The following is a 27,985-nucleotide window of genomic DNA, read 5'->3' on the forward strand; positions in this document are numbered from 1 at the left end:
TAGAAGTTCATAGGCGGTCTTTTCTCTTTCTTGTGAAGGTATAGGCGGTTGATAGCATGACAAGCCGTGTTGACCGCTTCCACCCAATAATTGATTGGAGTCTTGTACTCATCCAACATTGCTCTTGCGGCTTCTATGAGAGTTTGTTTCTTTCTCTCTACAATACCATTTTGTTGTGGAGTGTATGGAACCAAAAACTCATGCTTGATTCCTTCTTCATTAAGGAACTCTTCAATGTTGGTGTTCTTGAACTCCGTTCTATTGTCACTTCTAACTCTCTTGATCTTGACATCAAACTCATTTTGGGCTCTCCTTGCAAACTTTTTGAAGATGCCTTGCACTTCACTCTTTTCATGCAAAAAGAATACCCAAGTGAAATGAGAATAATCATCAACAATTATGAAACCATATTTGTTACCACCAATGGTTATGTAAGTGATGGGTCCAAATATGTCCATATGAAGCAATTCCAATGGCCTTTCGGTTGTCACAACATTCTTGACGGGATATGTTCAACTTGCTTTCCCGCTTGGCATGCACTACAAATTCTATCTTTCTCAAAAGAAACATTTATTAGTCCAAGGATATGATTATCCTTTTGAAGTTTGGCCAAGTTCCTCATCCCAACATGGGCAAGACAGCGATGTCATAGCCAACTCATGCTAGATTTTGCCATTAAACAAGTCTCGGGATTTACTCTATTTGATGTGAAATCAATTAGATAGAGTTTCTCTTTTAAATGACCCGTAAATACAATAGAGGAGTCCTCCCTTCTATAGACTTCCACACCCTTATCTGTAAAGAGACAATTGTAACCCATCTCACAAAGTTGTGAAACGGACAACAAATTATATCTCGATGAATTCACAAGTAAAACATTAGAAATAGAATTATCATTTGAGATAGCAATTTTTACTCAAACCGAGAACTTCTCCTTTTCCATTGTCACCAAATACAATGTTTCCACTTTGGTCATAACTAGGTAGGAATGATGTGAACATGTCCTTCTCTCCGGTCATATGATTGGTGCATCCACTATCCAACACCCAACTTATTCCGCCAGAGGAATATTCCTACAAAGACAAATCAAGCTTTGGTTTTAGGTACCTAAAAGATTTGGGTCATAGGGGTAATCACATAAATTGGGCACCCAAACACTCCTCAGAATCTCCTTCCTCTTATGGGCACTAACATACTTCACCATGATCTTGCCATCCTTGCCCAACAACACATATAATCACTAGCATAGCATCATGGGAGTGGTGCTTGTGGCTTGGGGCCCTCCACTTGCTTCGTCTTGTTTGTCTTCTCACTTGTAGGTGCAACCTTGAGAATGTAGACCTTGTTTGCCTTGCATATGAGCTCATCAAGGGTAACACCCTTGTTGAACTTCACACAAGGCACATTGTTAATCATGTTCCTTCCATTGGCCTTGCCATCATACCTATTGTAGCCAATGCCTTCCTTGATTGATGGGTGCCTTAGTGACTTGTATATTGTCTTGTTGGATTGCTCTTGACACTTGCACCCATTCTTCAAGATCATCTTCAACCTATGTATCTCCTTGTCTTTCTTCTCTAGCTCAACAAGGTTAGTTGCATATGCATTTACATCAATTTTATAGCATCTTTTACAACCATTACTAGTGGAGACATTAGAGTCTTCGGTTGCCTTAGGAGAAGTTGAAGTGCTATCCCAAAGAGTGATATAGTTTAACTCAAGATTATGGTATTTTTCTTCCAAGCTTGTAAGGCTTTCTTGAGCTAAACTTTTCTCATTCTTGACTCTAGCTATTGTGTCATTAACCGAAGAATGTTCGTTAGTCCATTTCCCAATTAAGTCATTGGCTACAGATAATTCTACTGTTAACTTCTCAACCTTCGTTCTTTCCTCGGCGATAGATGCTTGAAGTACATGGTTTTTATCTCTCTCTTGAGTGATTATTTCACCTTGCAACTCCAAGCATCTATCCCTCTTCTCTAATTTCTTCATTAGGGTTTTTATCTTGGTGAAGGCCATTTTACAAAAAAAAATTATCATGGTTGCTTCAATTTCTTCTATATTCTCATCACAACTATCATACTCATCAATAGAAGGATCGGGTGAGTCATGTACCTTCTTCCCCTTAGCCATGAGGTAAGTTGGAGTGCAGTATTCGTTGTCGATGAGGTTGGAGAAGAGCCTCGGTGATGAAGATAGGGAAGAGTTTTGGTGGTGAAGACGAGTCACTGAAAATCATGGTTGGTGATGAAGAGTGATGGATGGTGATGTTTGCGGCTCCTTTCTTCTTCTTCTCATCATAACTTGAATCACTATCATTTGACTCCAATTCTTCACCAAGATGAGCTTCACCATTCTTCTTGCCTTTGTTCTTCTTGTCATCATCCTTGTTGTACTTGTTCTTCTTCTTCTCTTTGGGACAATCGGCAATGAAGTGACCGGTTTTACCACACCCATAGCAAAACCTCTTCTTGTACCTCTTCCTTCCATCACCATAGGTCTTGTGTCTTCTTCATTTCATCTTGGAAAAACTTAGCTTGCTCAGCCATCAACTCCTTTGCAATTTGCTTGGCCATCTCGGTGGCATCGACTTTCATCTTTTCGGTGTCCGATATTGTTTCTTCTCACACGGTGAAGCGCTAAAAGAAGACCAAGCTTTGATACCAATTGAAATGATCTAACAATGCCTAGAGAGGGGGTGAACAGACGTATCTAAAAATTTACTACAAATGCTAAGTTCAAATTTGTCAGCCACTGTCAGAAGTCTCGACAGTTTGGGTTGGAACTCCTAACGTCGTTAGAAGTTCTGACACAAACTGTTAGAAGTCCCGACGTCTACGTGAACTACAAAAGCAGTGCCAAATTTAACTTTGTGGATAAATAATCTTACAGCCCCACTTCCTAGTGGTAAGATGAAGATGTTGGGTCACTCCCTTGACGCTGAAATGTCTCCAAATCATAGATCGAGTCCAAACCCTAAAATGAAGCTTGGGAGATAGAGAGACAAACAAATACAAGTAATTTTGAACAAATCACAAAAACAACAAGCACACGGGACACAAGAATTTATCCCAAGGTTCGGTAACCCCACAAAGTAGTTCCTACATCCTCGTTGTTGAGGTGACCACAAAGGTCAGAGACTCTTTCACCTCCTTGCCTCTCTCAAGGCAACCACAAAGGTCACTTGAGATTTGCACTAAGAAATCAAGGGTAATACAAACTTCCCAAGGCTCTTCCACAAGATGGAAACTCTTGGGCGACACCTAGCCGGCTAGGGGCAAAGCCCCAAGAGTAATAGACGCAAATCCAACTGGCTTGATGAAGAAATCAAGTGCTCAAGCTTGCCAAAGTCCTATCACTCAAATCCTTGGGGGAATTGAAGTTAGGAGCAAAGGGGAGCGGAGAGCCTTGAATGCTTGGGAGCTATTTTGGCCGTGAGTAGGTTGCAATGAATGAGTAACGGTTAGAAGAGAGGAGAGAGCTATTTATACTCATAATAGAAATCTGACCATTCAGATCTACGTCGGAAGTTTAGACACAGATCTCGGGACTTCTGACCTCTATAGAAACACTATTCATAGCAAGGTCAAAGTCAGCATGAGCAAGTCAACATTGAAACTCCTGGCGTACGTCGGGACTTCCGATGGTCGGGACTCCCGACGTACGTCGGGACTTCAGACAAAGGTGGTCAGCTGGCCAACCAAGGGTCTAGGCATTGGGACTCTCGACCTAAGTCGGGACTTCTAACTCACGTCGGGACTTCCGACAGCCACTATCACCGCGTAGGCTAAGTGATTAAGCATCGGGACTTCCGACCTAATTCGGGACTTCTGACACCAAAAGTCTCCAAAAAATATTCTACGAGCTCGTCAAGTGCTAGAGTGTCTCTCTTTTGATTTTATTTTCATACTTGAGCACTCTATCATCCTCAAACCAGTTAGAATTGCATCCCTCTTTATAGTACGGCAAAACCTAAACTCAAAAAGAAAGATAAAAACTTTGAAGAGCGCTTTGAGTTCGTCCTCCTTTTCAACTTCAAGAATTGAGGGATACCATTTCATCTTAGATCAACTCTTTAATTCTTATAAGGGACTAAAGTTGTAATATATCTCATTAAGATCTCATTAGTCTCTAATTTAGATGTCATCAATATACCAAAACCCACATAGGGGGCAAATGCACTTTCAAAAGCGTTGGATCATCCAAGGACCATCGTCGGTGTCCTCGTGGCGGCAAGAACAAGCCCAAGGGAGATCATGACGGCGACGAAGGATAGGTGGACAAGGCAGGCGCCGCCACCGGTGAACGCAAGGCAAACCGCGATGACACCTGCCTTGACTGCAATCACGCCATGCACTGGACAGGGATTGCCCCCATCCTAGGCGTGATCGTGAGCGTGGTGGCGTGGCAAACATCGTAGAAGTAGAGGAGGCTGCTCTATTTCTCGCGCATGGATTCCTAGAGCTGGACGCGAAGGGAGCAGCGGCAAGGCGCAAGCTTTGAGCTTCTGCATCGAGTCCGTCGTCAACCTCGACATCGAGGAGCCATGAGCCTATGTCTTCCTCAACACGGGCTTCAGCAAGGACAAGCTTGACGGCTGGTACCTCAACAGCAGTGCCACCCACCACATGACTGGTCGTCATGAGCTGTTCACCGACCTCGACTGCAATGTCCAAGGCATGGTGAAGTTCGACGACACCTCAAGGGTGGAGATTCAAGGCATTGGATCGACCGTCTTCGAGGGCAATACTGGCGAGCACCGGGTGCTTCACGACATCTACTACATCTCTGTGCTACATAATTCGATCATGAGCCTCGGCCAGCTAGATGAAGGCAGCTCAAAGGTGGAGATCAACAAGGGTGTGCTGAGGATCTAGGATCGGCATGGGTGGCTTCTGGTTAGGGTCCGGCATGGCGCCAACTGCCTCTACGTCCTCTACCTTGAGACGGCTCTTCCGCACTACCTCACCGCATGCAAAGATGATGAGGCGTGGCGCTGGCACGAATGCTATGGCCACCTCAACTTTGACGCGCTACACAAGCTTGGCAAGGAGGACATGGTGCGTGGACTGCCGGTGATCAAGCACATCAGGTAGTTCTATGACACCTACGTCATCACCAAGCAGAGGAGGGCCCCTTTCCTAGCTGAAGCCTAGTACCGCGCACTGGGGCTACTCAAGCTTGTCCACAGCAACCTTTCTGAGCCCGTGACACCGGCAACTCCTAGCAATAGGTGCTACTTCCTATTGCTGGTGGACGATGCCACTCGATACATGTGGGTGGCCCTCCTAACGACCAAGGACGCTGATGCGAACGCCATCAAGCACCTACAAGCAATGGTAGAGAAGGGGAGTGTACGCAAGTTCTGAGTGCTACGCACCGATAACGGCCAGGAATTCACCGCCGTGGAGTTCGCCGTCCACTCCGTGGATGAAGGCATCTAGCGCCACTTCACTGCCCCTTACATGCCACAGCAGAAACAGAGTCGTGGAGAGGAATCAGACGATGGTGGCCATGGCACGGGCATTGCTAAAGTCGCGTGGCATGCCAGCCAAGTACCGGGGGGAGGCGGTGGTGACTGCAGTTCATCTGCTGAACCGATCGCTGATGAAGAGCTTGCAAGGTAAGACCCCGTACGAGGCCTAGCATGGAAGGCCACCGGTGGTCGCTCACCTACGCACGTTCGGCTGCCTCGTCTTCACGAAGGAGCTGAACCAAGTGAAGAAGCTCGATGATCATAGCTGGCCCAAGGTCTTCATAGGGTATGCCGAGGGCGCCAAGGCATACCGTGTCCTCGACCCGGAGTCCCAACGCATGCGTGTGACGTGCGACGTCATCTTCGATGAAGGACGAGGCTGGGACTGGACCAAGGCGGGAGAGAGCTCGGCATCAGCGGTGAAAGAGTTCATCGTCGACTACGTATGGTCTGGAGGAGCTAGGGGAGCACAAGGTGCGTCTTCATCGACGACCGAGGCATCAACACCGCCGACGACGTCCCTAGCTCCGCCATGCTCACCATCACCAGCTCTGAGGGAGCTCGAGAGTGCGACGGCAACAGCTGGCACTCCACCTGTGCCCCAGCCGGCTTCACCAATGGTGCCATCGATTGTGGCATCACCTGCTTCCCCCACTGCTACACTGCCACCCACCGATCAACCTCTGATCAAGTACGCCATGCCGCTGGAGGACGATGAGGACCGTCTGGACGCATTCTACGATGATGAACCTCTTCGCTATCGCATGGTTACCAACATCATCGGTGATGGGACTCCACCAGGGTCGACACCATGACTCTTCGCCCAGCTGCACCTGACGCACGCCGGTGAGCCAACCACCTATGCTGAGGCGCAAGGCGATCCAGCTTGGCAAGCGGTGATGAAGCAGGAGCTCTAGTCTATGGAGAAGAACAAGACCTAGGAGCTTGTTGATAAGCCTGCTAATCATTGCCCGATCACCCTAAAATGGGTCTTCAAGCTAAAGAAAAACGAGAAGGGGCGGTGACCAAGCATAAGGCACGGCTGGTGGCATGCGACTTTGTCCAGCAAGAAGGCATCGACTACGACGTCACGTTTGCTCCGGTGGCACACATGGAGTCGGTCCGTGTCTTCCTCGCGCTGGCAGCCCAAGAAGGATGGCGGGTGCACCACATGGTCGTGAAGTCTGCATTCCTCAATCGTGACCTCAAGGAAGAGGTGTACGTGCGTCAGCCGCCTGGCTTCGTCGTCGATGGAGAAGAAGACAAGGTGTACCGCCTACGCAAGGCTCTCAATGGCCTGCGGCAGGAACCGCGCGCCTAGAACGTGAAGTTGGATGCCATGCTTAAGGCTATGGGCTTTCAACAGAGCGCGCACGAGGCGGCGGTGTACTAGCGGGGCAGTGGGCGCATTGTTGTGCTCGTCGGCGTCTACGTCGACAATCTGATCATCACCGGCGCCGAGGAAGAAGAGGTGGAGAAGTTCAAGGCGCAGATGAAGGAGAAGTTCGACATGAGCGACCTTGGCCTTCTCTGCTTCTACCTTGGCGTCGAGGTGCGCCAGGATGCCAGCGGCATCACCCTCAGTCAGGCTCACTACGCCAAGCAGATCCTCGAGCTCGGCGAGATGGCTGGCTGCAACCTAGCTCACACGCCAATGGAGGAGAAGTTTAGGTTCAGCTGTCACAGCATGGCGGAGGAGGTGGACTCCATGCACTACCGGCGGCTTGTCGGCAGCCTCTCGTATCTGGTGCACACCCGACCGGACTTGGCGTTCACGGTCGAGTACGTGAGTCGGTTCATGGAGCGGCCCATGGTGGAGCACCTGCAGGCCGTGAAGCGCGTTCTCCGTTACGTGGCTGAGACCCTGGACTACGGTCTGCACTACAAGAGGGCTCCCGGCACGGCGCACTTCGTCGGCTACTGCGACAGTGACCTCGCCGGCGACATCGATACAAGCAAGAGCACCAGTGGAACTATGTTCTTCCTTGATGATTGCTTGGTCAACTGGCAGTCCATCAAGCAGAAGGTTGTGGCATTGTTAAGCTGCGAGGCAGAGTACATCGCCACCACCACTACAGCAACACAAGCTCTGTGGCTGTCAGGGTTGCTCAGGGAGCTTCTTGGCAAAAAGGTTGATGTGGTGGAGTTGAAGGTGGACAGCAAGTCTGTTCTAGCTCTGGCCAAGAATCCGATCTTCCATGACAGGAGCAAGCACATTCGGATCAAGTACGACTTCATTAGAGACTGCTTGGAGGACGGGAGCATTAAGGCCAACCACATCGCCACTACTGATCAGCTGGCAGACATATTCACCAAGTCGCCGGGCAAGGCCAAGTTCATGGAGATGAGGAGGATTGGTCTGAAGCAGATCACTCAGCACTAGGCTTAGGGGGAGATGGATAGTTAAGCCTAGTTGCTTGTATCTTACTTTCCTGTCTAAGGAGTTTCGGGTATCTTAGCACCCAAGTTAGGCATCTGTTTTATGCAGCAGAATATGCTAGAGTAGGTAAAGCCACTTTGCTATATAAGCAGTGGCAGACCATATTGTATTCTAAGTCATTGCAATTTCAGATTCAATCCAAGCGGCCTATGGGCTTTACCAAATCTGAGATCTACTTGTGTTCTTGGGCAACATTATTCATCAGATCACCTCTAGTTTTTAGTAAGCTTAAAAAGGTTGAAACGCCCCTTCGCCTTGACGACGCTTTATGAACTTTCAGATTATCGTCAGACCTGTACACCGTTGATGATTCTCTTCCTTTCATCCTCAATATATTTGTGGCCAACTTCTTCAGCTTACTCGGCACTCTGGTTGTTTTGTCTTATTCACAGGTAAATTATGTAAACAATAGTTTAGGGCCAGCCTTGTACTTCAGAAAAGAGACTAAACCATGTTTCTTGTATTTCATGAATGTTTGGTCTGCAGGTTTCCTTCTTACTCATCTTACTTCCACTCTGGCTTATCTATAGGAAGCTGCAGGTACCAATTTCACTCATTTATTTCTGTATTGATGCATTAACTGAGCCTTTTAGACTATATAAAATCCATACTTTAATACAGCAGTGTGTAACAGTTAATCCTCTTTTTCTCTTAGTTAACACAGTGCATCACGGTATATATCTAGGCTGTACCTTATGGAGAAAGAAACTAATGCTATGTACAGTTCTATTACAGGTCTACATCACGTGAAGTACGGCGACTTGATAGCGTTGCTCGTTCACAAATCTATTCATCTTTCACAGAGACACTTGATGGTTCATCAACAATAAGAGCTTTCCAGAATGAAGTAAGCATTCTAGTTGCATTTAGACAAATTCAGAAGGATGTTAAAACATCAAAACTTTCCTTTTGAACTCAAAAGCATCACATATCAAAGGCCCTAGTGCTAGTGCTTGTGTGGTTTGTTCAAGATACTGACAGTACACTACACAGGGGTTCTTCTTGGAAAGATTCATCCAACATGTGACACTATATCAGAAAACATCCTACTCTGAGCTCATTGCTAGTTTGTGGCTCTCGTTGAGACTCCAGGTACATTTTTTTTTTGTCCTGCTATAATAAAATCATCATGTACGTGGAATTAGTTACTTTTATCCATCAGCGTGGCCTATAATCAGGCACTGCAGTGACGAGCAAACTGTCCAGTTGTTGGCAGGTTTTATCATTCTGTTTATCGCCATGATGGCCACTATCAGCTTCCATAGCAGTTCTCTTGTCAACTTTGCAACACCTGGACTGGTAGGTTTTATTGGACACAACACAATTGCTGACCTTGTACTTAGGCATTTCCATCTCGATGGAAATTGTAAATGTTCAAAGTACTAGATACTAATCATATTAAAAAAATCTACTGCAGGTGGGCCTGGCTTTATCATATGCAGCACCTGTAGTATCGTTGCTGAATGGCTTCTTAACCCCCTTTACAGAGACAGAAAAGGAAATGATCTCCGTGGAAAGGGTTGATGAGGTAACCCGAAGAATCACTTTTATCCTTATTCATCAAGCATCTCTCTAGCTTTAATAGTTTGATGATGATTGCAGTACATTGGCATACCTCAAGAAGAACTCCAGGGATCAGAACCTCCACCGAGAAGCTGGCCAATGGAAGGGAAGATTGAGTTTGAACATGTAACACTGAAGTACAAGGCAGAGCTACCCCCTGCTTTAAGTGACGTTTCGTTCCTTATTGCATCAGGCATGCAGGTACGTGCTTCCAAGACTTCCACTGAGTCATTTTGATTTGTGAAGCTATCCTGAAATCTGCTCTGGCTTTTAGGTTGGAATAATAGGAAGGACTGGAGCAGGCAAATCAAGTATACTGAATGCACTTTTCCGCTTAGTTCCAATTTGCAATGGCCGCATCTTAGTAGATGGCATTGATTTGGATATAGTTGCCATCCGAGAACTACGTGGACATTTTGCAGTAGTTCCACAGAGCCCCTTTTTGTTTGATGGGTCTTTGAGGTAACTACTGAGTGCTCTTTTTCACAGTTTTCAGGCTGGCTTTTCACTGTTTTCATTTCATGCTGACTATTATCATGCTTGCACTGATTAGGGAATAAACAAAAATCAATGTTCAATATTCAATATTTAATCGTGAGACATGATAGGGAAAACCTGGATCCTTTCAATACAACAACAGATCTCAGGATATGGGAAGTTCTTGAAAACTGCCATATGAAGGGAGAGGTAGAATCAATAGGTGGACTTGACATCCATGTGAAAGAAAGCGGTGCATCTTTTTCAGTAGGGTAGCGACAGCTCCTATGCCTTGCCTGTGCCATCCTAAAATCGTCCAAGGTACGGGCTACCATATCATTACAGTATTGCTTATAGCAGATACACAACTGTGCAAAAGCCTAATCAAACCCATTTGGTCAATTCTATCAGTTTTCATGTGAGTTATAAATCTCTGTCAGAGATGATCAAATAAGTGATGCATGTAACTGTTAGTGATTCTGCAGGTGCTTTGTCTAGATGAATGCACAGCCAATGTTGACAACCAAACAGCCTTCCTGTTGCAAAATACTATTTCTGCTGAATGCAAAGGCATGACTGTTCTCACCATAGCACACCGTATTTCAACAGTGATGAAGATGGACAATATTCTAGTTCTTGATCAAGGAAAACTGGTAAGTTGTGCTACTAGGATCGACATTTTGAAGGACCATTGCAAAAACCAAAGAGGAATATGGGAATGAACTCAGAACATATGTACCAAAATAACATTTCACAAGAATGATATATCATAACAATACAAATGGGAATGCCACATTTGTTGAAAATTACTGTTAAAAACACTACATAAATAAAAACAGGTCTTAAACCAAGTGACAAACAAAAATGGATCAACGTTTTAATTCCTATGGTAAATGACAGACCTCCAGGTCATGAGTATGCTTTTGTTCAAATGCCTTATTATCCAATTAATGTAGGATATTATCTAACTCTATACCGCTCCACTTTAGGTTGAAGAAGGAAACCCTGAAGCCCTTATGAATCACAGACTCTCAAGATTCGCTCAGTATGCCAAGGCATCTCAGTTGTGGTTATGGGAGCATGGTTTCCTACTATGTTATGCTAGGCCTTTTCACCTTTTTAGAGTTAGAACTTACTTCCTAGACATCAGACAATATTTACTTACCACCGACCAATGAGCTTGTAAGAACAGCTCCAATATGGCTAACAGAGGCTCTGACCCTCTATTCGAATCATTGAATATATGATGATCATCTAGCTGTTAAAATTCCATGCTCTGGTACTAACAGGGAAATGGATCACAGAACTTGTTTCTAAACAAGTGCTGTTCATGAAAACCTTACTTCATTGATTGCTTTTCAGTTCTCGCTGTTTTGTTTTGGTAAGGGGTAGCTATTTTCAATTCTAGCAGCATTGTACTTGATTGCTCACTGCAAGTGAGGCACCGCCAGGATGGATTGACATACAAAGCACTAAGCTGCCTCGAATTGATCTCAACTGGCAATGAGGGAAAATGCAGGTGGTTACTAACCATCTGCAGTTTCATTCATAAGCAAAACTGAACGTGGTAGCAAAGCAACCCTGATTAACTGCACAGATCCCACAATAGCAGATCTTTATGGAATGAATTAGTCCAGATTGTCAGATTGGACACACGAAATAGTTTACAGACGGCCACAGGACGGATTTAGTCTACTAACCCAACACAGAGATGCACACAGCAGAGGCACGGACCAGACCACCACGGGGACCTGGGGGGATCCGTCCATCGGTCAGGCGACGTAGACGTAGTCGTCGTCGTCGGGGTCGCGGTGGCGGTGGGGGTCGACGGAGCAGATGACGTAGACGGCGTAGAGGACGCCGGGGAGGTAGCCGAGGATGGTGAGCACCACGCTGATCCAGAACTCCAACTGCCCGGACCCGGAAAGCCAAACGGGCTGTTAGCGCAGAGCAAGGAGGGAAAGGGATCAGGAAGAGGAGGGAGGGGGACTCACGGAGCAGCAGCCGTGGCGGAGGCAGACACCGAGGGGCGGGAGGAGGACTGAGCACAGCAGCTCCAGGCACCGGCAGCAGCACGAGCACAGGCCCATCTCCTCCTCCTGCGGCCGGCCACGCGCGTGCAGTTGCTGATTGATGGCGTCTTGGCCTCCGATCCTGGCGCGCTGCCCTGCTCGCTTGCTTTGGGAACTGGAAGGTGGGATTCACGGCAGCCGAGCGCGGACCGGGGAACGAGGTTTTTTCTTTTTTCTTTTTCTTCCCCCCTCTTCGAGCGGAAGGAACTGAACTCGGCCAATCACCACGGGCTACGGCACGACGCGGTCTCGCGCAAGCTGAGGGCGTGATTGGATATTTTTGGCTGATCGGATCGGATGGCTGAACTAGTTACTGGGCCTGGCCGGTCAGGGGCAGAGTGACTAGGTCCAGTTTAGTTCCCTTCCAAAATGCCAAATTTTTCAAGATTCTTCATCACATCGAATCTTTGGATGCATGCATGAAGTATTAAATATAAATAAAAAATAAAACTAATTACACAGTTTAGACGAAATCCACGAGACGAATCTTTTAAGCCTAATTAGATTATGATTGGACACTAATTACCAAATAACAACGAAACTGCTACAGTGTCATTTTACCAAATTCAGGCCCTAACTAGTTCTCGTCATATACATGAAAAAAAGTTCTCGGCATCCGTTTTCACGCCTCATTTCGCGCGTCCACGCGAGGGCCTGCGCCGCTCGGACATCGCCTACCTGCGCCTTCGTGCGCCGCCACCCAGACGTCGCCTGCTCCGCGCGCCCGCGCGGGGACCGCTCGCGCGCGTCGTCTCCGGGTGAACACTAGATGAAATATCAACATATAAAATAAGACATAAAATACTTAAAACATGTGTCTGAAATACTTGTAAAAACATATGAAAACCATTGAAAATATATGCAACATTTAGATGAAACACTTACAACATACGTGCGAAACATATACAACGTCAAGATAAACACACTTGCAACATACGTCTGAAAAAATAGATAAAACATTGGAAACAAACGCTTGCAACATACGTATACAAACCATTGCAACATATACAACAGTCCGATCTACATTTACAACATACGTATAAAACACTTGCACATACCTCTGAAACATTTGGAACATGTTTGCAACACGCGTTGCTCAGTGCAACATGGCACGGGCGGCGCGGTGAACTAACACAGTGGAGGCGGCCGCAACAGCAGATGACGGCACCCGACACGATGGAGGCGGCCACGACAGCAGATGGCGACACCCGACGAGGTGGAGGCGGTCGCGATAGTTGAATGGAGGTGCCCCGCCACACTAGAGTCAGCCGTAGCAGGCCTACCTGGGCGCTGCAACTCGAGGATGGCGGTGAGGAAGAACAGGGCTGACGTGGCCGAAGAGCTTGGCGACGAAGACGATGGAGTGGCCCTGCGCCTAGGCGCTGTCGATCTAGTACAGCGCACGGGGTGAATCTACGCGGGCGAGGGCGCACGACGCGGGCAGGAGCGAGCGGCACGTGTCTGCATGAAACACTTGCAACTAGTGGCGGACCTAGCACTAGGGCCACTAGGGCTATGGCCCTAGTCTTAGTCCTTAATTACAGTGGATAAAACACTATTTTTTCTATAGCCAAGCACAAATATCAATGATCTCTAATGTAATGGCCCTAGTCTTGGATAAATCTTGGGTTCGCTCCTACTTGCAACATACCTCTAAAACATCCAGAACATACGTTTGCAACACGTGTTGTTCAGCGCAACATGGCACGGGCGGCGTAGTGAACTGACACGGTGGAGGCGCCCGCAACAGCAGATGACGCCACTTGACACGGTGGAGGCGACCGCGACAGCAGCTGGCGGCACCTGATGAGGTAGAGGCGGCCACGATAGTCGGATGGAACCACCCCACCAAGGTGGAGTCAGACGCAGCAGGCCTACCTGAGCGCTACAGCTCAAGGACGGCAGTGAGAAAGAACAGGGCCGACGCAAATGAAGAGCTTGGCGACGAAGACGGTGCCGTCGATCCACTACAGCGCGCGGGGCAAATCTACGCGTGCGAGGGCACGCGGCGCAGGTGGGAGCGAGCGGCGCGTGTCCGTATGAAACACTTACAACATACCTCCGAAAAATCTAAAACATACATTTGTAACACGCGTTGTTCAGCGCAACATGGCGCGGGCGGCGCAGCGAACTGACGCGGTGGAGGTGGTCATGACAGCAGATGGCGGCACCCGACGATGTGGAGCCGGCCACGACAGTCGGATGGAGACGCCCCGCCATGGTGGAGTCCGTAGCAGGCCTACTTGGGCGCTATGGCTCGAGGACGGCGGTGAGGAAGGATAGGGCCGATGCGGCCGGAGAGCTTGGGTGGAGTGGCCCTACGCCTCAGCGCCTGAAATGTCCTAATGGCTAGAGGATGGATGAATAGCCTATTAAAAATTTCTACAACAACACTGAAAGGTCCTTGTTTTGTTTTGGTAATTGAGTGACAACCTAGGTGGACTAATTGTGTTTATATGAGATACACAGGTGATTAGTCCACAGATACATGTGTGTGAGCAACATATGCCATGAAGGTGAAAATGGCTTAGAGATGTTGCAAATCTCACACATGTGATGATGAAGGAGCTTATTGCACATGAGACATAACATTGAGTCATGTGATCAAGGTGGAGAAGATCAAGACAAGACTTGGCTTGATAGACCGGTTGCAAGCGTGAAGGGCAAGTCGAAGGCTTTGGAGTGATGGACCGCGTGGCGGTGAAGCTTGAGCAAGACTTGGCGCCGATGGACGATAGCAACGGTGAAGAGCAAGTAAAGTCAAGATCGATGAACCAATATGATCATGTGATGATATGAAGTGGATCATATCATTGTTGATCGTGTTGGTGCATGTGTTGCATCGACATTGGAGGAGATGGAATGGAATGCGCAAGGCAAAGGTATAACCTAGGGTATTTCATTTCACCGGTCATAGGTGTGTAGAGAAGTTTATGACCAGGTTTAGGATAGATGGCCGTACTATCAAGAGGGGCAAACTTGTTTGCATATCGGTCATCTAGTGCCACTCGAGTGATCTAACTTTGCATTGTCGCTAGGATCGAGTGGCGTGGCAAGTTGAGTGGCTAACATCCTTTGGGAAATGATTGTGAAAATGCTAACATACATACACATGGTGGTGTACACTTGGTGGTGTTGGCACATTTACAAAGGAGGTGGTGTTTGCAGAGGTGAGATGGGTTTGGGTCCCTCTCTCCCTTCCGCCGAGCTTGCGAGGCGGGATTCGGCGCTTTCGGGAAAATGGAATGTCTATTTTCTATTGCGCCGGATGCAAATTCTTGTGGTTAGCACACTTGAGCAAGGGTGAAGAGAATGGAGGAGATGCCAGCGTCGGTCAAGTGACCGGACGCTGGATCCAAATGCACCGGACGCTGACTGCCTGCGTCCGGTCGCGCTGACGTGGAGTGTAGCAGTAGCTGGAGAGTGACCGGACGCTGGTGCTGCGTCCGATCGCGTTCGACCGGACGCGTCCGGTCATGCTCGGGAGCTTACTGGAAACGACCGGACGCTGAGGGTCCAGCGTCCGGTCAGTTGTAACTGCTGTGTCCGGTCAAGTCAAGTGACCGTTGGAACCGGGACACGTGGCCGTCTACGGGCGACCGGATGCTGTGGTCCAGCGTCCGGTCAACACGACCGGAGCGTCCGGTCGGCCCGACCGTTGCCCAATGAAGGGGTAACGGCTAGTTTAGCCCTTGGGGCTATAAATAGAAGTGGCCTTCGGCCATGGCTGGTGTGGAGCACCTTGGGGGACTTTGTGTCCATGCTTGAGAGTGCTTAGGAGCCCTCCATCTCACACATACTTGATAGTGATCATCCGATTGTGTGAGTGAGCGATTCTAGAACGATTGCATCGTGAGGTTGCATCGAGTGGCACTAGGTGATCGAGTTGCAAGCCGGTGGTGCTTGTTACTCTTGGAGGTTGCCACCTCCTAGACGGCTTGGTGGTGGTCTCCGTTGAAGCGCGCAAGAAGCTTGTGCGGCGCTCCGGAGAAGTGCTTGTGAGGGGCACTTGTGCTCGCCCCGCGGGAGTCGTGAAGAGCAACTTTAGTAAAGCGTGTCATTGAGCTACCCTCACTCAAGGGGTAGGTTCTTGCGGCGCCCGACGTGCGGGCTTAGCGGGTGATGCTAATTAGTCGCCGAACCACCAAGTGAGCGGTCGACACAACGGGGACTAGCGTGTTGGCAAACACGTGAACCTCGGGAGAAAAATCATCGTGTCAACCTTGTTCTTTCCATTGGTTTGCATCCCCATTACACAAGCTTGCAATTACTTTTATACATATTAAGCTTGTGTAGTTGCTCTTGTAATTAGATAGCTTGTGTAGCTTGCTAATTACCTTCTTGCTTGTGTAGCATAGAAGTAGCTCCCTTGCGTGGCTAATTTGGTTTGTGTAACCTTGTTAGTCACATTACTTAGTTTGTGTAGCTAAGTATTTGCGCTCTCTAATTTAGCATTGGTTGCCTTGTTATTGAGCATTGCTAGTGAGCTTAGTTGGCTTTGTGCTTTTGCTTACTAGCATGTGTAGGAGCTCCCTTGTTGCTTAAAGAACGAGTGGCATAGGTTTGTGTAACCGTGCTCCTAGAATTATTTAGGAGAGCTCTAACTAGCCCGGCACCTTTGTTGCATAATTGTTATCTTTGCAAGGTGCTAGTGAACATATATAGTGGGGTATAGTCTTGGCTAGACCGATAGTTTTAATTCCGCATTTGTATCGGTTAGCCGACGCGATTAAGTTTTAGAAAAGACTATTCACCCCCCCTCTAGTCGCCATCTCGACCCTTCAAACACTAAGAAAAATGTTTAGTCAATAAGATGGCGAAGCGAATTTTGCGCTAGCACTATACTTGGGGTTGCAAGCCACCTACCCAATTCTATTTTCTATGATCTCTAGTATATCACAATAAAGCTATATCACTAATATATACCTAGGTGATCAACCTAGTGAGAGTAATACAATTAAATGATACACTATCTAGTCTTAACTACCACTAGCTCTATCCAAGTGAATGTATAATGAAATACAAGAGAGTGGTAGAGAGGTATACCGCCGTGGCAAGTGACCAATAAGTGAATACCAATGAATACTAAGGAGACAATCAAGACATGATGATTTTTCCTCCGAGGTTCACTTGCTTGCCGGCAAGCTAGTCCCCATTGTGACGATTCACTCACTTGGAGGTTCACGCGCTAATTGGCATCACACGCCAAACCCTCAATAGGGTGCCGCACAACCAACATAAGATGAGGATCACACAAGCCACGAGCAATTTACTAGAGTACCTTTTGGCTCTCCACTGGGGAAAGGTCAGGAACTACTCACCATCATCACGATCGGAGCCGGAGACAATCACCAACATTCGCTCGATGGTCCTCGTAGCTCCCAAGGCATCTAGGTGGTGGTAACCACCAAGAGTAACAAGCCAAAAACCGCAGTGAAACACGGATATCAAGTTCCTATAGATGTAAACACTCAAGCAATGCACTTGGATTCTCTCCTAATCTCACAAAGATGATGAATCAAAGATGAAGATGAGTGGAAGGGCTTTGGCTAAGCTCACAAGGTTGCTATGTCAATGCCAGTGGCCAAAAGAGTGAGCTAAAACCAGCCAAACGATATTTATAAACACCCCAAACAATAGAGTTGTTGGCTCAATTATTGGGCTGACTACAGGACGATCGAACGCACAGGTCGTGTGCACCGGACGCGTCCGGTCGCAGCCTGACTGCCACGTGTCCCTTTCAAATAGTTTATCCATTGGCACCCAACGACTAGCTCTGCGCATAGTAATACTATGTGATCGGACGCGCTATTAGAAAACGACCGGTCCCGGGAGACACAGCGTCAGGTCGAGTCCAGAGAGCTCCTAGAGCCGCTCTGGGACGACCGGACGCGTCCGATCAATTATTGCGCTGAAAACCCGAGACTTGTTAGTTCACACTGCAAACCTGCATCAGGCTATATCACTTTTACCTAACACTGAACAGTAACTCATCAGTGTCCGGTCACTCCACTGAGCCAGAGTCCGGTCACTTTCACATAGTCGCTCACCTTGGGTCCAAATATCGGACGCGTCCGGTCCTGATTCCGGACGTGTCCGGTCACTTCTGTCTGACTACCCCAAGACTGGATAAAATATCGGACGCGTCCGGTCCCAATTTCGGATGTGTCCAGTCACTCTGTGACCAGCACGACTAACTCATTTTCAACTCTATCTTCTTTACCCTTGCTCAAATGTGCCAACCACCAAGTGTATCACCTTATGCACATGTGTTAGCATATTTTCACAAATATTTTCAAGGGTGTTAGCACACCACTAGATCCTAAATGCATATGCAATGAGTTAGAGCATCTAGTGGCACTTTGATAACCGTATTTCGATATGAGTTTCACCCCTCTTAATAGTACGACTATCGATCCTAAATGTGATCACACTCACTAAGTGTCTCGATCGCCAAAATGAAAAAGCTCCTATCAAATTTCATATTTGCCTTGAGTTTTTTGTTTTTCTCTTTCTTATTTTCCAAGTCTAAGCATTTGATCATCACCATGCCATCACCATCATCATGATTTTCACCATTGTTTCATCACTTGGAGTAGTGCTACCTATCTCATAATCACTTTGATAAACTAGGTTAGCACTTAGGGTTTCATCAATTCACCAAAACCAAACTAGAGCTTTCAGCGCCGTCGATCCACTACAGCGGCGCAGAGCGAATTGGCGTGGGCGCACGACGCGGGCGGGAGCGAGCGGCGCTGGCGGAGTGAGGTGCGTGACGCGGGCCAGAGCGAGCGGCACTTGCGGAGCAAGGCTGGAGCGAGCGGTGCTTACGGAGCGAGGTGAGCGGAGCTTTTGTCTGTGTGGATGGTTTGATGCGTTCGATGAGAACGGGGCGTTCGAACGCCCTAAACATAGCATTTTCCTTCGTTTCCACAGGCACAACCGCACAAGGGGACGCTTACGCGATGGCCGAACTGCTAAGCATGTTCATCTTTCTTCTTATTTATATTTATCATGTGCATGTGTGTCGATAGAATATCATCGGCAGTCCTCCGAGGGGTGTCCCACGAAGGTAGATTGATCGGCAGAGGTGCGCGTAATCAAGTACAAGAAGACAACAGAGACACAAGAGTTAGACAGGTTCGGGCCGTCAGTGCGACGTAATACCCTACTCCTGTGGCCTGTTGGATTGTATTGGCTGTTGTACGATGTTGCGTGTGATCAGATGCCTTAGGCTAGGCCTAGGATCTGTATGTGGATGTCGACTACGGAACCCCTGCCCCTCTTTATATGCTCTGGAGGGGTAGGGTTACAAGGAAAGTATCTTATTTGATATTATACAATGTCTTATTGTAGCCTTGCGGTGCACGCCTTGATCTTGTGGACTGGACCACCTCTGATGGTGCGGCCCATGTCTTGTCTTATGAATACCGGGGGTCATATCCCCCACAGTGCGCCCAACCGAACATCAGCTGAGTCTAGCCAGGACATGTGTGCGCTTCTGTCCAAACAAGGCTCTTTTACATGAGCTTAGCTAGGTTAGTGAGACCCTGGTTCTGCTCATAATCAAACCAATCACGCCCTAACATTTTCGCTTGTTTGCAACTAGTAGCAGCTCACAGTTATGGAGGTGTCTTGGGCTGTAAGACTTTGAGAAGACAATTGGCTGGGCTTGATCAGCCTTGTCATCTTTTGAGATGTGTATACCTTTGCTAATGAACAACATGCATGTGCTGGAGCTGAACATTTAATCCATTATGTGATGGGTAAACACAGATAAACATCTCGAGTTCTCGAATATGCACTAATGTACTACCTTCTATCAGTCATCCAGGCTATAAGCTTTTTATTTTAAATACCAACACATAAACAAGAGAAACATAACGCCAAGGAACATATAAGACCCATTCCAATTTTGCACTTTATGAGCTAAATATAACATGTGTAAACCACTGAAATTTTATGCAGCCATATGTCACATATAATACCTAGAATAATTTTCCTGAATGGCTGCGCCAGGATTTACTTCAAATGTTGCCATTGAAAGTGAGCTGCTATCCCGACAGTGGTCACCGCAACTTGTAGTATAATCACATCGATGGACGCATACCAACAAGGCAACAATGCAAGAATTTTGATGCCACACCTCCCATAGGTATTCTCCAGGTCTTCTATGAACCTTGAGCCGTGCATCAATCATGCTAAGCGCTTATGTGAATTGGGTGGCTCCTCTGCGTCAATTCATCGTAAATCTTCAAGCAGATCTAGCCAGTCTTCTCAAATAAAACCAACCATGCATTTGATTTTGGATGGCCATGACCACCAGAATAATACAGTACAAGGCAATATGTCAAACATTTTTAATCATCAGAACCCTTGTCGAGGACAGGTTGGCTGTTTTGATGAGGCTGGGAAATCCAGTGCAGCCCATCGAGCAATTCTGAGTACATCCTCTGATCCAATGCCCCTCGCTTACTCCCTTTGAGCTCCTCTAGCACCTCAAATGCCTCCTCTGTCCGTCCAGCCCGACACAGCTCCTCCAGCAATGTCCTGTAGGTGATCATATCTGGCTTCCTCCTGCAATCCAACATATCCAGTAGCACCCGCCTTGATTCCTCAAACCTCCATTCCAATGCCAATGCCGACACGGCGATCATGTACACGCCTCCAGATGGCACAAATCCCTTCTCCCTCATCTCTGCATAATACTCCATCCCCTTGTCCGACCTGCCCTTCTGAAACATGGCCTTGACAATATAGCCATACGTGAACTCGTTGGGTTCACAGCCATACAGCGGCATTTCACGGAACACCTTGAGCGCCTCGTCTATCTCCACACACCGTGCGTAGGCCTTGATGATGAGGTTGAGCAGGAAGGTGTCCGGAACTACGCCGGAGGCCTTCATCTGGCGGGAGAGGGACCGGACGGCATGGAGGTAAACCATCGACGCCGGTGGGCGGCGCACGCGGCGGACGACAGCGGTGAGGAGGAGCGTGTAGGTCTCGACGTCCGGGCGGCATCCTGCGGCGGCGGGCATGGCACGCATTTTGTTGAACATGTCGAAGGCGAGCGGGAACAGGCTGCGGCGCGCGCAGCAGAAGCGGAGGCATGCGTTGAAGAGCCGGAGGTCGGGCGCGCAGGCCCCCGCGAAGACGTCGTGGACGAGGGCCTCGGCTGCGGCGGGGCGGCGGCCGGACGAGGCGGCGGTGAGCGCGGCGAGGTAGGATTCGGGCACGTGTCGGAACCCCGGGCGCAGCGCGGCCCAGCGAAAGAGCGCGAGCGCGAGGTCCGGGTCCTCCTCGGCGGTGATCGCCGCGGCGAGATCGGACGCGGTAAAGCCCGGGCGCAGCCGCGTGACCCACGCCGCGAACTGCTCGTCCGGGGGAGTGCGGACGGGGGACGGCGCGGGGGTGATGGGATATGGGTCGGGAGGGAGAGGGTGTGTGGAGGAAGTGGTTCTGAGAAGGCGGGTATGGAGGAGGATGAGGTCATGGCGGCGGGCGAGGCGGCGCGCCGCGGCAGCGGTGGCGGCGAGCAGCGCCATGGTGGGGTGGGCTTCGTCTGAACCGCGTTGGGTTCACTGGACTCAACGAGGAGATAGGCAGCCAGCCGGCGACGGTGACGGTCACGTGGGCCGAGACAACCAGGGGCTTGCGGAGGCCCAGCTTTGGTGATAGTTGGGCGAGACCTCGTGACTATTGCGGCGACATGCTGCCACCTCACGTGGGCCGCCGAGCCTAATGCTCGCTCCCCCGGGCGGCCACACCAAGGGCCCGCAGATTCTAAAAAAAAAAGAGTAGACTTGTGAGCGTGTGACGCGGTTCAGCCTGACAAAAGGAAGAAAAAAAAATCCTTTAGTACTAAGACAGAAGGCAAATTATCCTAAATTTTACTCAATTTATGAAAAATATTAACACTTATAAAACCAAATAGGTGTACTATGACAATATGCTCTTTGAAAAATCTAATAGTATCAATTTGCTATTATAGTATTGATAGTTGTCTTTAATAATTTAACCAAATTTAAATAATTTGGCTTATAATGGCAGGCACACTTAGAATACGCTTGAACTTGCATGCTCTGATACGCTTTCTTGTAAATAAAGCGAGGGGAACCTTTTTTTTTTTATAGGGCGAGGGGAACCTTTTCTCTGTAAGGTCTTGTTTAGTTGGACGAAATTTGGGAATTTGGCTACTGTAGCACTTTCGTTTTTATTGGCAATTAGTATTCAATCATGGACTAATTAGGCTTAAAACGTTCGTCTCGCGATTTCCAACCAAACTGTGCAATTAGTTTTTTTCCGTCTACATTTAATGCTCCATGCACGTATCGCAAGATTCGATGTGATGGATACTGTAGCACTTTTTGGGAAAACTTTTTGGAACTAAACAAGGCCTAAAAAAAGGTTTGGCTTAGAACAACACTAAAGGATCAAATTTTTTGAACGAAGTTGGTATTTTTTTAGAATAAATAAAAAACCGCGTAAGTTCCTACTGATTATTAGGGCCTTTCCATGAGATAGTTGTAGCTTGAATGATTTACAAGTCACTTAAAGTGTACTCTAAAGCTAGCTTATTCAATGGTGTACATATAAGCTTGTATGTTGTTGTTATTAATAAGGGTATATCTTCAAATTCCCTACTCCTCACCTCCCTTAGTTCAAATTATAAGTATTTTTTTGTTTGGTTCTAAATCAACCATCTATAACTTTAATCATGTTTATAAAACAACATAATATCTATAGATTTCTTAATAACTTTTAATAAAAGTTTTATTAAATTCTTTATGAACTATTGTCTTGATAACGACCCCAATATTGTTCAAATTTATAGAAATTTGACTGCAAGATAAAAAAATAAATAAAAATAACCTATAATTTAGAATGGAGTAATAGTTCAGGCCCTGTTTGTCTTCCCGTACATCCCATGTCAACTAGAGCAAGTATAAAAGATGAGCTCTGAAATGGTTTATCTATGGGCGCCCTACTCAAAATCAACATGCTTATTTTAGTTCACATACCGAGATTAGCTTTTCTGAGCATTAGGCTCTCCCCTGAGCGTCCCAACGAGCGACTCGGGGGGGGGGGGCGCTCACCGGCACCGCTCCAGGACCGCCCCTTCCTCCTCCTCTCCGATCGCCGGCGGCCCGCGACGGCCTGAAAAAAAGGTCACCATCGCAGCCTCCCTTCTCCCCCTCCACCGACCTACGTTTTGCATGAGCTTCTTCGGTGAGCCGGCCGACCGGCGGGCCAGATCTGGGACGTCCGGGGCCGGATATATCCTCCCCCTCGTCGGATCTGTGTCGGCCATGGCGGTGCCCGAGCGCGGTCCACGAGCTTCTCCGGCGAGCCGGCCGGCCGGCGGGCCAGATCTAGGATGTCCAGGGCCGGATCTATCCTCCCTCTTGCCGGATCTGTGCCGGCCATGGCAGTGCCCGGGCACGGCGCGCGTCTTCGGCGCGGCGTGCGTCTTCGGCGTGTCGCGGCGGACCTTTTCCTTGGCGGCGGATTCATGCGGCCACGGGTGGTCATGGACGCCTACGCTTGGCAGGGCTACAGCCTTGGGGGTCATGCCCCTCCTCGCCGAATCTTCTGGGCGGAGCATCCTAGGCATCGGTGGCGGTTGCCCTGGCCTGGGGCTGCGGCGCGTCGGGTGCCTACGGGCTCTGGTCAGTCCACGGCTTCGGGAGCCGCCTCCTGGGCTTCGCTAGTGGCAGTCTAGGGTTAGCGCCTGCTCAGGCCTCGCGGCCGCGGATACCAGTGACTGTTGGTGCGGCTGCAGTGGGTGCAGCACGCGGCCTGCTCTTGTCGACGTACAATATCTAAGTGAAAACTCTGCCTGGTTCCTCTGGGCCGGTGGCGGTGGCGCAGCCACGTCATATGCCTTCTTGAAGGCGTCGTCGAAGTTCATGTTCGTCCGAGCAGGCTGGGGTCGAAAGACGTGCTCTTGTGCTTCCAACAAAGTTGGCGTCCGCGGATGTCATCACCTTCGTGAAGGCTTCGTTGATGCACTCTGCTTGATCCTACCACGCCATTCGTCGGAATCAGCCCGTACTGTTGTGTGTCTGCGTGTGCTTCACTCTACTCTTCGCATCGGTCTGCCCTGCCTCAGTGATGTTGCCGCTGCAGTCGCTCAGCTGTTCATAGCGGCTACCTGGTCACTGTTGATGTTGCCGTCATAGTCGCACGGTTCACAACGGCTACTTGACCGATGTTGATGTTGTCGTTGCAGTCGCTTGGTTCACAACGGCTACCTGGTCGCTGTTGGTGTTACCGATGCAGTCGCCCGGGTGTTCACAGCGGCTACCTGGTCACTGTTGTCGCCATTATCTTGGTTCTTATCGGTGGATGCTTTGCCACCACAGCTTTGTCTTCTGAGGGGGCAACCTTTGTGTTGATTTTTTTTCCGCAGGATTTAGTTAGTTAGGTCTATGGTGGAGGGTCCTCCCCCCTTCCACCTTTCTTGCTCGTTTTTCTTGTTTTCCTGTATCGGGTGCTTGGGGGTCTAGGTAATCTTGGGATTACCAGGATGCTTGTTATTGTATATGTTTAACGACCTCTACTTTCTCTTAATGAAAAACGAGCTATAATGTCCAATCGAGAAAAAAAATTTAGTTCACATGGCACATTGGCGCTGGAGTGGCGCTTAGAGTCAAGAGAATCAAACAAATCTACTCTGAAAAAAACTCAAACAAATCGGGTGTTTTACTTTTCGACTAGGTAAATGCCCGTGCGTTGTAATAGAAACACATAATACCACAATAACATATGTATGCACGTGTGTTATACTGTTATCTAAAATAGATACTACAATCATAATATTTCAATCAATATTACATAAGTCTTCATGAAAGATAGATAGTTAAAATATAACTCTAAATTTAAATGCAAAACTAAAACATCAACTTCAATTGTCGTATCACTTCATGCCTCTGATGCGCGAAAGATAAGCTTGTACTTCTTTAGGAATCAAGTGCTACGGAAAGATAATCATAACAAGTTTGTATTTCACAATACATGTTTTAGAATCTATTCTACAATTAAGAATCTAATCTCTCAATAGTTTGACTAAGAGAACGTGCTTTGCATGAATACCAAGCTGCAGTTGGTCACCAATCAATGATGATCAAGAAGGTTTTCTAGTCTAAGATGCAGTGTCTGACTTCTTGCAGCTGAAGCATGCAAATGGATGAAGTTGTAGTTAGAAGTATCCTGCATATAAGTTGTTTGTTAATTTTTAAAGATAAAGTACCATTTGATATCTAAAAAAATATGTATCGATATGTGATGCATTACCTCTTTTATGGAGTTAGAACCTCTTTTATATACGATATTCTCTGTGAATATATCTTTTGTCGCTTTCTTCTCAGGTTTAGGAGGGTTAGGGGCAAAGAATCGAACTTCCTTGTCTTTGAAACAAAGTATTCTAAAAGATTATCATACAAAGGAAATTTTATTTGCTCACGCAATAAATAATTATACCTCTTTTCAGTCTTCTTGGTAGTAAATAAAACTTAATAAAATCGAATACCTTAGATTCATTCTAAAATTCAGAAGCTTTGATGGCTTTTTTATTTGATTCTATTCAATAAGTTTGATGAGCAGAAAAAATAGGGTACTCGCCTTCTATTCTTTGTCGAAGCAAAGCATAATCTAAGTTCTTTGACTAACCCCTCTTCGGCCCTGTTCGCTTGTCTTATAATCCGTATTTTCAGCTTATTTTTTCAGCCGAAACATTGTTTTTCTCTCACAACAAATCAGTTGGAACAGTGTTTCGACTTGTTTTTTCAGCGAAGCGAACGGGGCCTTCGTTTGTGATCTCTGATAGCTGACCGGAGGCGTGGTTGTGGATAGGGATGTACATAGATGTCATCAGGATTTGATTATTGTTTTTTTTCCTGTGATTTGTCCGATTTTCCTTGAAAGGAAAAAAAAATACCGTAGATCTTGGAGAGCTGGGGTGCACGCAATCGGGCATAACAACGTCCTGCTAGTGGACGTTAACATTTCCCTTATTGTTGTTTTTTTTCCGTGATTTGTGCTTTCTGGATTTGCTGAAAAGATAAGAATACCGCGGCTGCATGTTGGAGCGGGGTGCACCAGCATGCCTCCATGCATGGAAAGACCCAAAGGAACCTGCGAGGGAGGAGTGTGGGATAGAGCCGGGCAGAGCAGCCATGCAGGGGTTGGGGGAATTTCCTTTTATGCGTCGGGTAGTCATGGATCGTAAGAAGATTTTGGTCCTGCCGAGAAGACGTTGATAATCCGTATATTTTAGTCGTAGAGATTTGGACACACCTGCCGAAAAAAAACGATTGTGCAAATCAAAGAGAGCCTCTCCGATACATATTCTTGGGATGAAAAATCTGTTGCATCAATCTGGGCAGAGCTATTAAAAAGATGGGTTACTACGGTTACTAGATCAGTGACAGTAACCAAAAGCCTTAACAGATCGAAGCAGTTCCCGTCGCAGACCTCGCCGTCACACTCACACAATGGAGATGGAGACGACGCCATCTCGTGCGTCCTCGTCCTGGCGTGCCTTCCTCTCGCGGCAGCGCCGGCGGCAGAGCAGGGCGAGTGCCAGCGTGGCGGCCGCGATGCCCAGGAGGTCGGCGGCGGCATCCTTGGGCGAGGCGCCGGCGGAGCCGAAGAGCCCGCCCTCGTCCGCGGCCTCCTTGGTGGCGCCGGCCACGAGCGAGGCCATGGAGCCTACGGCTGCAGCGCGGCGGCGGAGGCCGGGGCGTGCGCTGCGGCCGGCGAGCGTGGCGGCGAGCAGGGCGATGAGGAGGCACGCCACGGCGTGCTGCAGCTTGTCCGGGGCACACTGTAAGGTATTCGATTTTAGAATGATGGCCCACTCATCGTCTCACTCCATCCGCCACCAGCCCACCACTGATTCGGTTCAGAATGTTTGTTTGTGTCCCCTGACCCCGACGGTCCGACCAACACCGTCAGTCTCTCCCGTCTCTTGCAGCTCCCCTTCCGCTGTTAGGCCTTCCCCAATGCACCTTTTTTACTGGTAGCTCCAAGTGATAAGTAGGATTAGATAAAAAAAAAAAATAGGTGATTTACATTTATCATAGTGGCTTATAGAAGCTACATATGCTTGGGGAAGAGAGAATATGGTCCATGCTAAAAAAAAGAGGGAGAGAAAACAAAGGTGAGACATGATGAAAATAAAAAGTTTCTGGATGAACCATAAGTAGTGATAGTTTGTATTATATGAATAGTAGTCTCAATATTTTCTAGTCTACGTGGACCACTTTCCTCCATTGGTGGTGCCCTTACGCGGCTGGGTTGGCCGTTGCCCGTTGGCAGCAGAACGGAGGGCACTGTTGCGATCTTTGGTGGATCTGCGGGGAAGGAAAAGCGGCTCAAGGAGGCACGAGATTCGTTTTTATGCTTTTTTGGTTGCCTCTTATCTGGGTACAGCAGTAGCATCTGTTCGTACACACACGCCCACACAACACACGCACACTACTCACACTACCGTATACAAACAAACCTATAACTACACCCAGATCTTGAAGACCGCGTCCTTCCTGAGATCACTGAAATCCACTGATTTCGTAGGCGACGGGCACGTCATAATCCCATTGTGGCATCACGCGCGAGAGGCAGAAATCCCGGAAAAATCCCGGGCAACGGTGAGGCACGTGAGTCGATTAGGGATTGAACTCGGGTGGGCTGCTCGCACGCCGGCGCAGCTAGCCAACCGAGTCATGTTGCTTATACTGATTTGTTGTGAGAGAGGAAAACGTTGTTTGTCTGCTGAAAAGTGTTGCTGAAGTAATTCGAGCGAACGGCAAGGTATCATACACAATGCCTCAATTCCATTGCAGGCACCCCAAAAATCAAACTAGAACCATATTTTTTGTGTGCCACTGGTACCAAAATGAAACGGTCGCAGCAGACCGTGCCAAAGCTTGCTAGTTTATTTATTCCTTCTGTGTA

The 27,985-nt window shown here is 47.9% G+C and overlaps 3 protein-coding genes across 3 annotated transcripts; 1 reads left to right on the forward strand and 2 right to left on the reverse strand.

Annotated features, from left to right (window-relative positions):
• Window positions 1–8,194: 8,194 nt before the first annotated feature.
• Window positions 8,195–9,789, forward strand: LOC136523586 (ABC transporter C family member 13-like; the record flags this gene model as incomplete). The annotated part of the gene is made up of 7 exons (XM_066517217.1): window positions 8,195–8,308; window positions 8,403–8,456; window positions 8,641–8,763; window positions 8,910–9,008; window positions 9,123–9,215; window positions 9,334–9,444; window positions 9,519–9,789. Coding segments are annotated over 7 exons (792 nt in total), but the record flags the coding sequence as incomplete, so codon positions are not given.
• Window positions 9,790–11,521: 1,732 nt separating this feature from the next.
• LOC136520018 (hydrophobic protein RCI2A-like) lies at window positions 11,522–12,274 on the reverse strand. Its single transcript, XM_066513420.1, has 2 exons — window positions 11,951–12,274; window positions 11,522–11,866 (listed from the first exon to the last, which is right to left on the reverse strand). The coding sequence occupies exons 1-2, from the start codon at window positions 12,044–12,046 to the stop codon at window positions 11,729–11,731; spliced, it is 234 nt and encodes a 77-aa protein (XP_066369517.1). The 5' UTR covers window positions 12,047–12,274; the 3' UTR covers window positions 11,522–11,728.
• A 7,654-nt stretch (window positions 12,275–19,928) lies between these two features.
• LOC136522067 (pentatricopeptide repeat-containing protein At3g25210, mitochondrial-like) lies at window positions 19,929–21,585 on the reverse strand. Its single transcript, XM_066515856.1, has one exon. The coding sequence runs from the start codon at window positions 21,571–21,573 to the stop codon at window positions 20,389–20,391; it is 1,185 nt and encodes a 394-aa protein (XP_066371953.1). The 5' UTR covers window positions 21,574–21,585; the 3' UTR covers window positions 19,929–20,388.
• Between the last annotated feature and the right edge of the window lie 6,400 nt (window positions 21,586–27,985).

This window comes from Miscanthus floridulus, chromosome 18 (assembly GCF_019320115.1).
Source record: "Miscanthus floridulus cultivar M001 chromosome 18, ASM1932011v1, whole genome shotgun sequence".
Classification (NCBI taxonomy): domain Eukaryota; kingdom Viridiplantae; phylum Streptophyta; class Magnoliopsida; order Poales; family Poaceae; genus Miscanthus; species Miscanthus floridulus.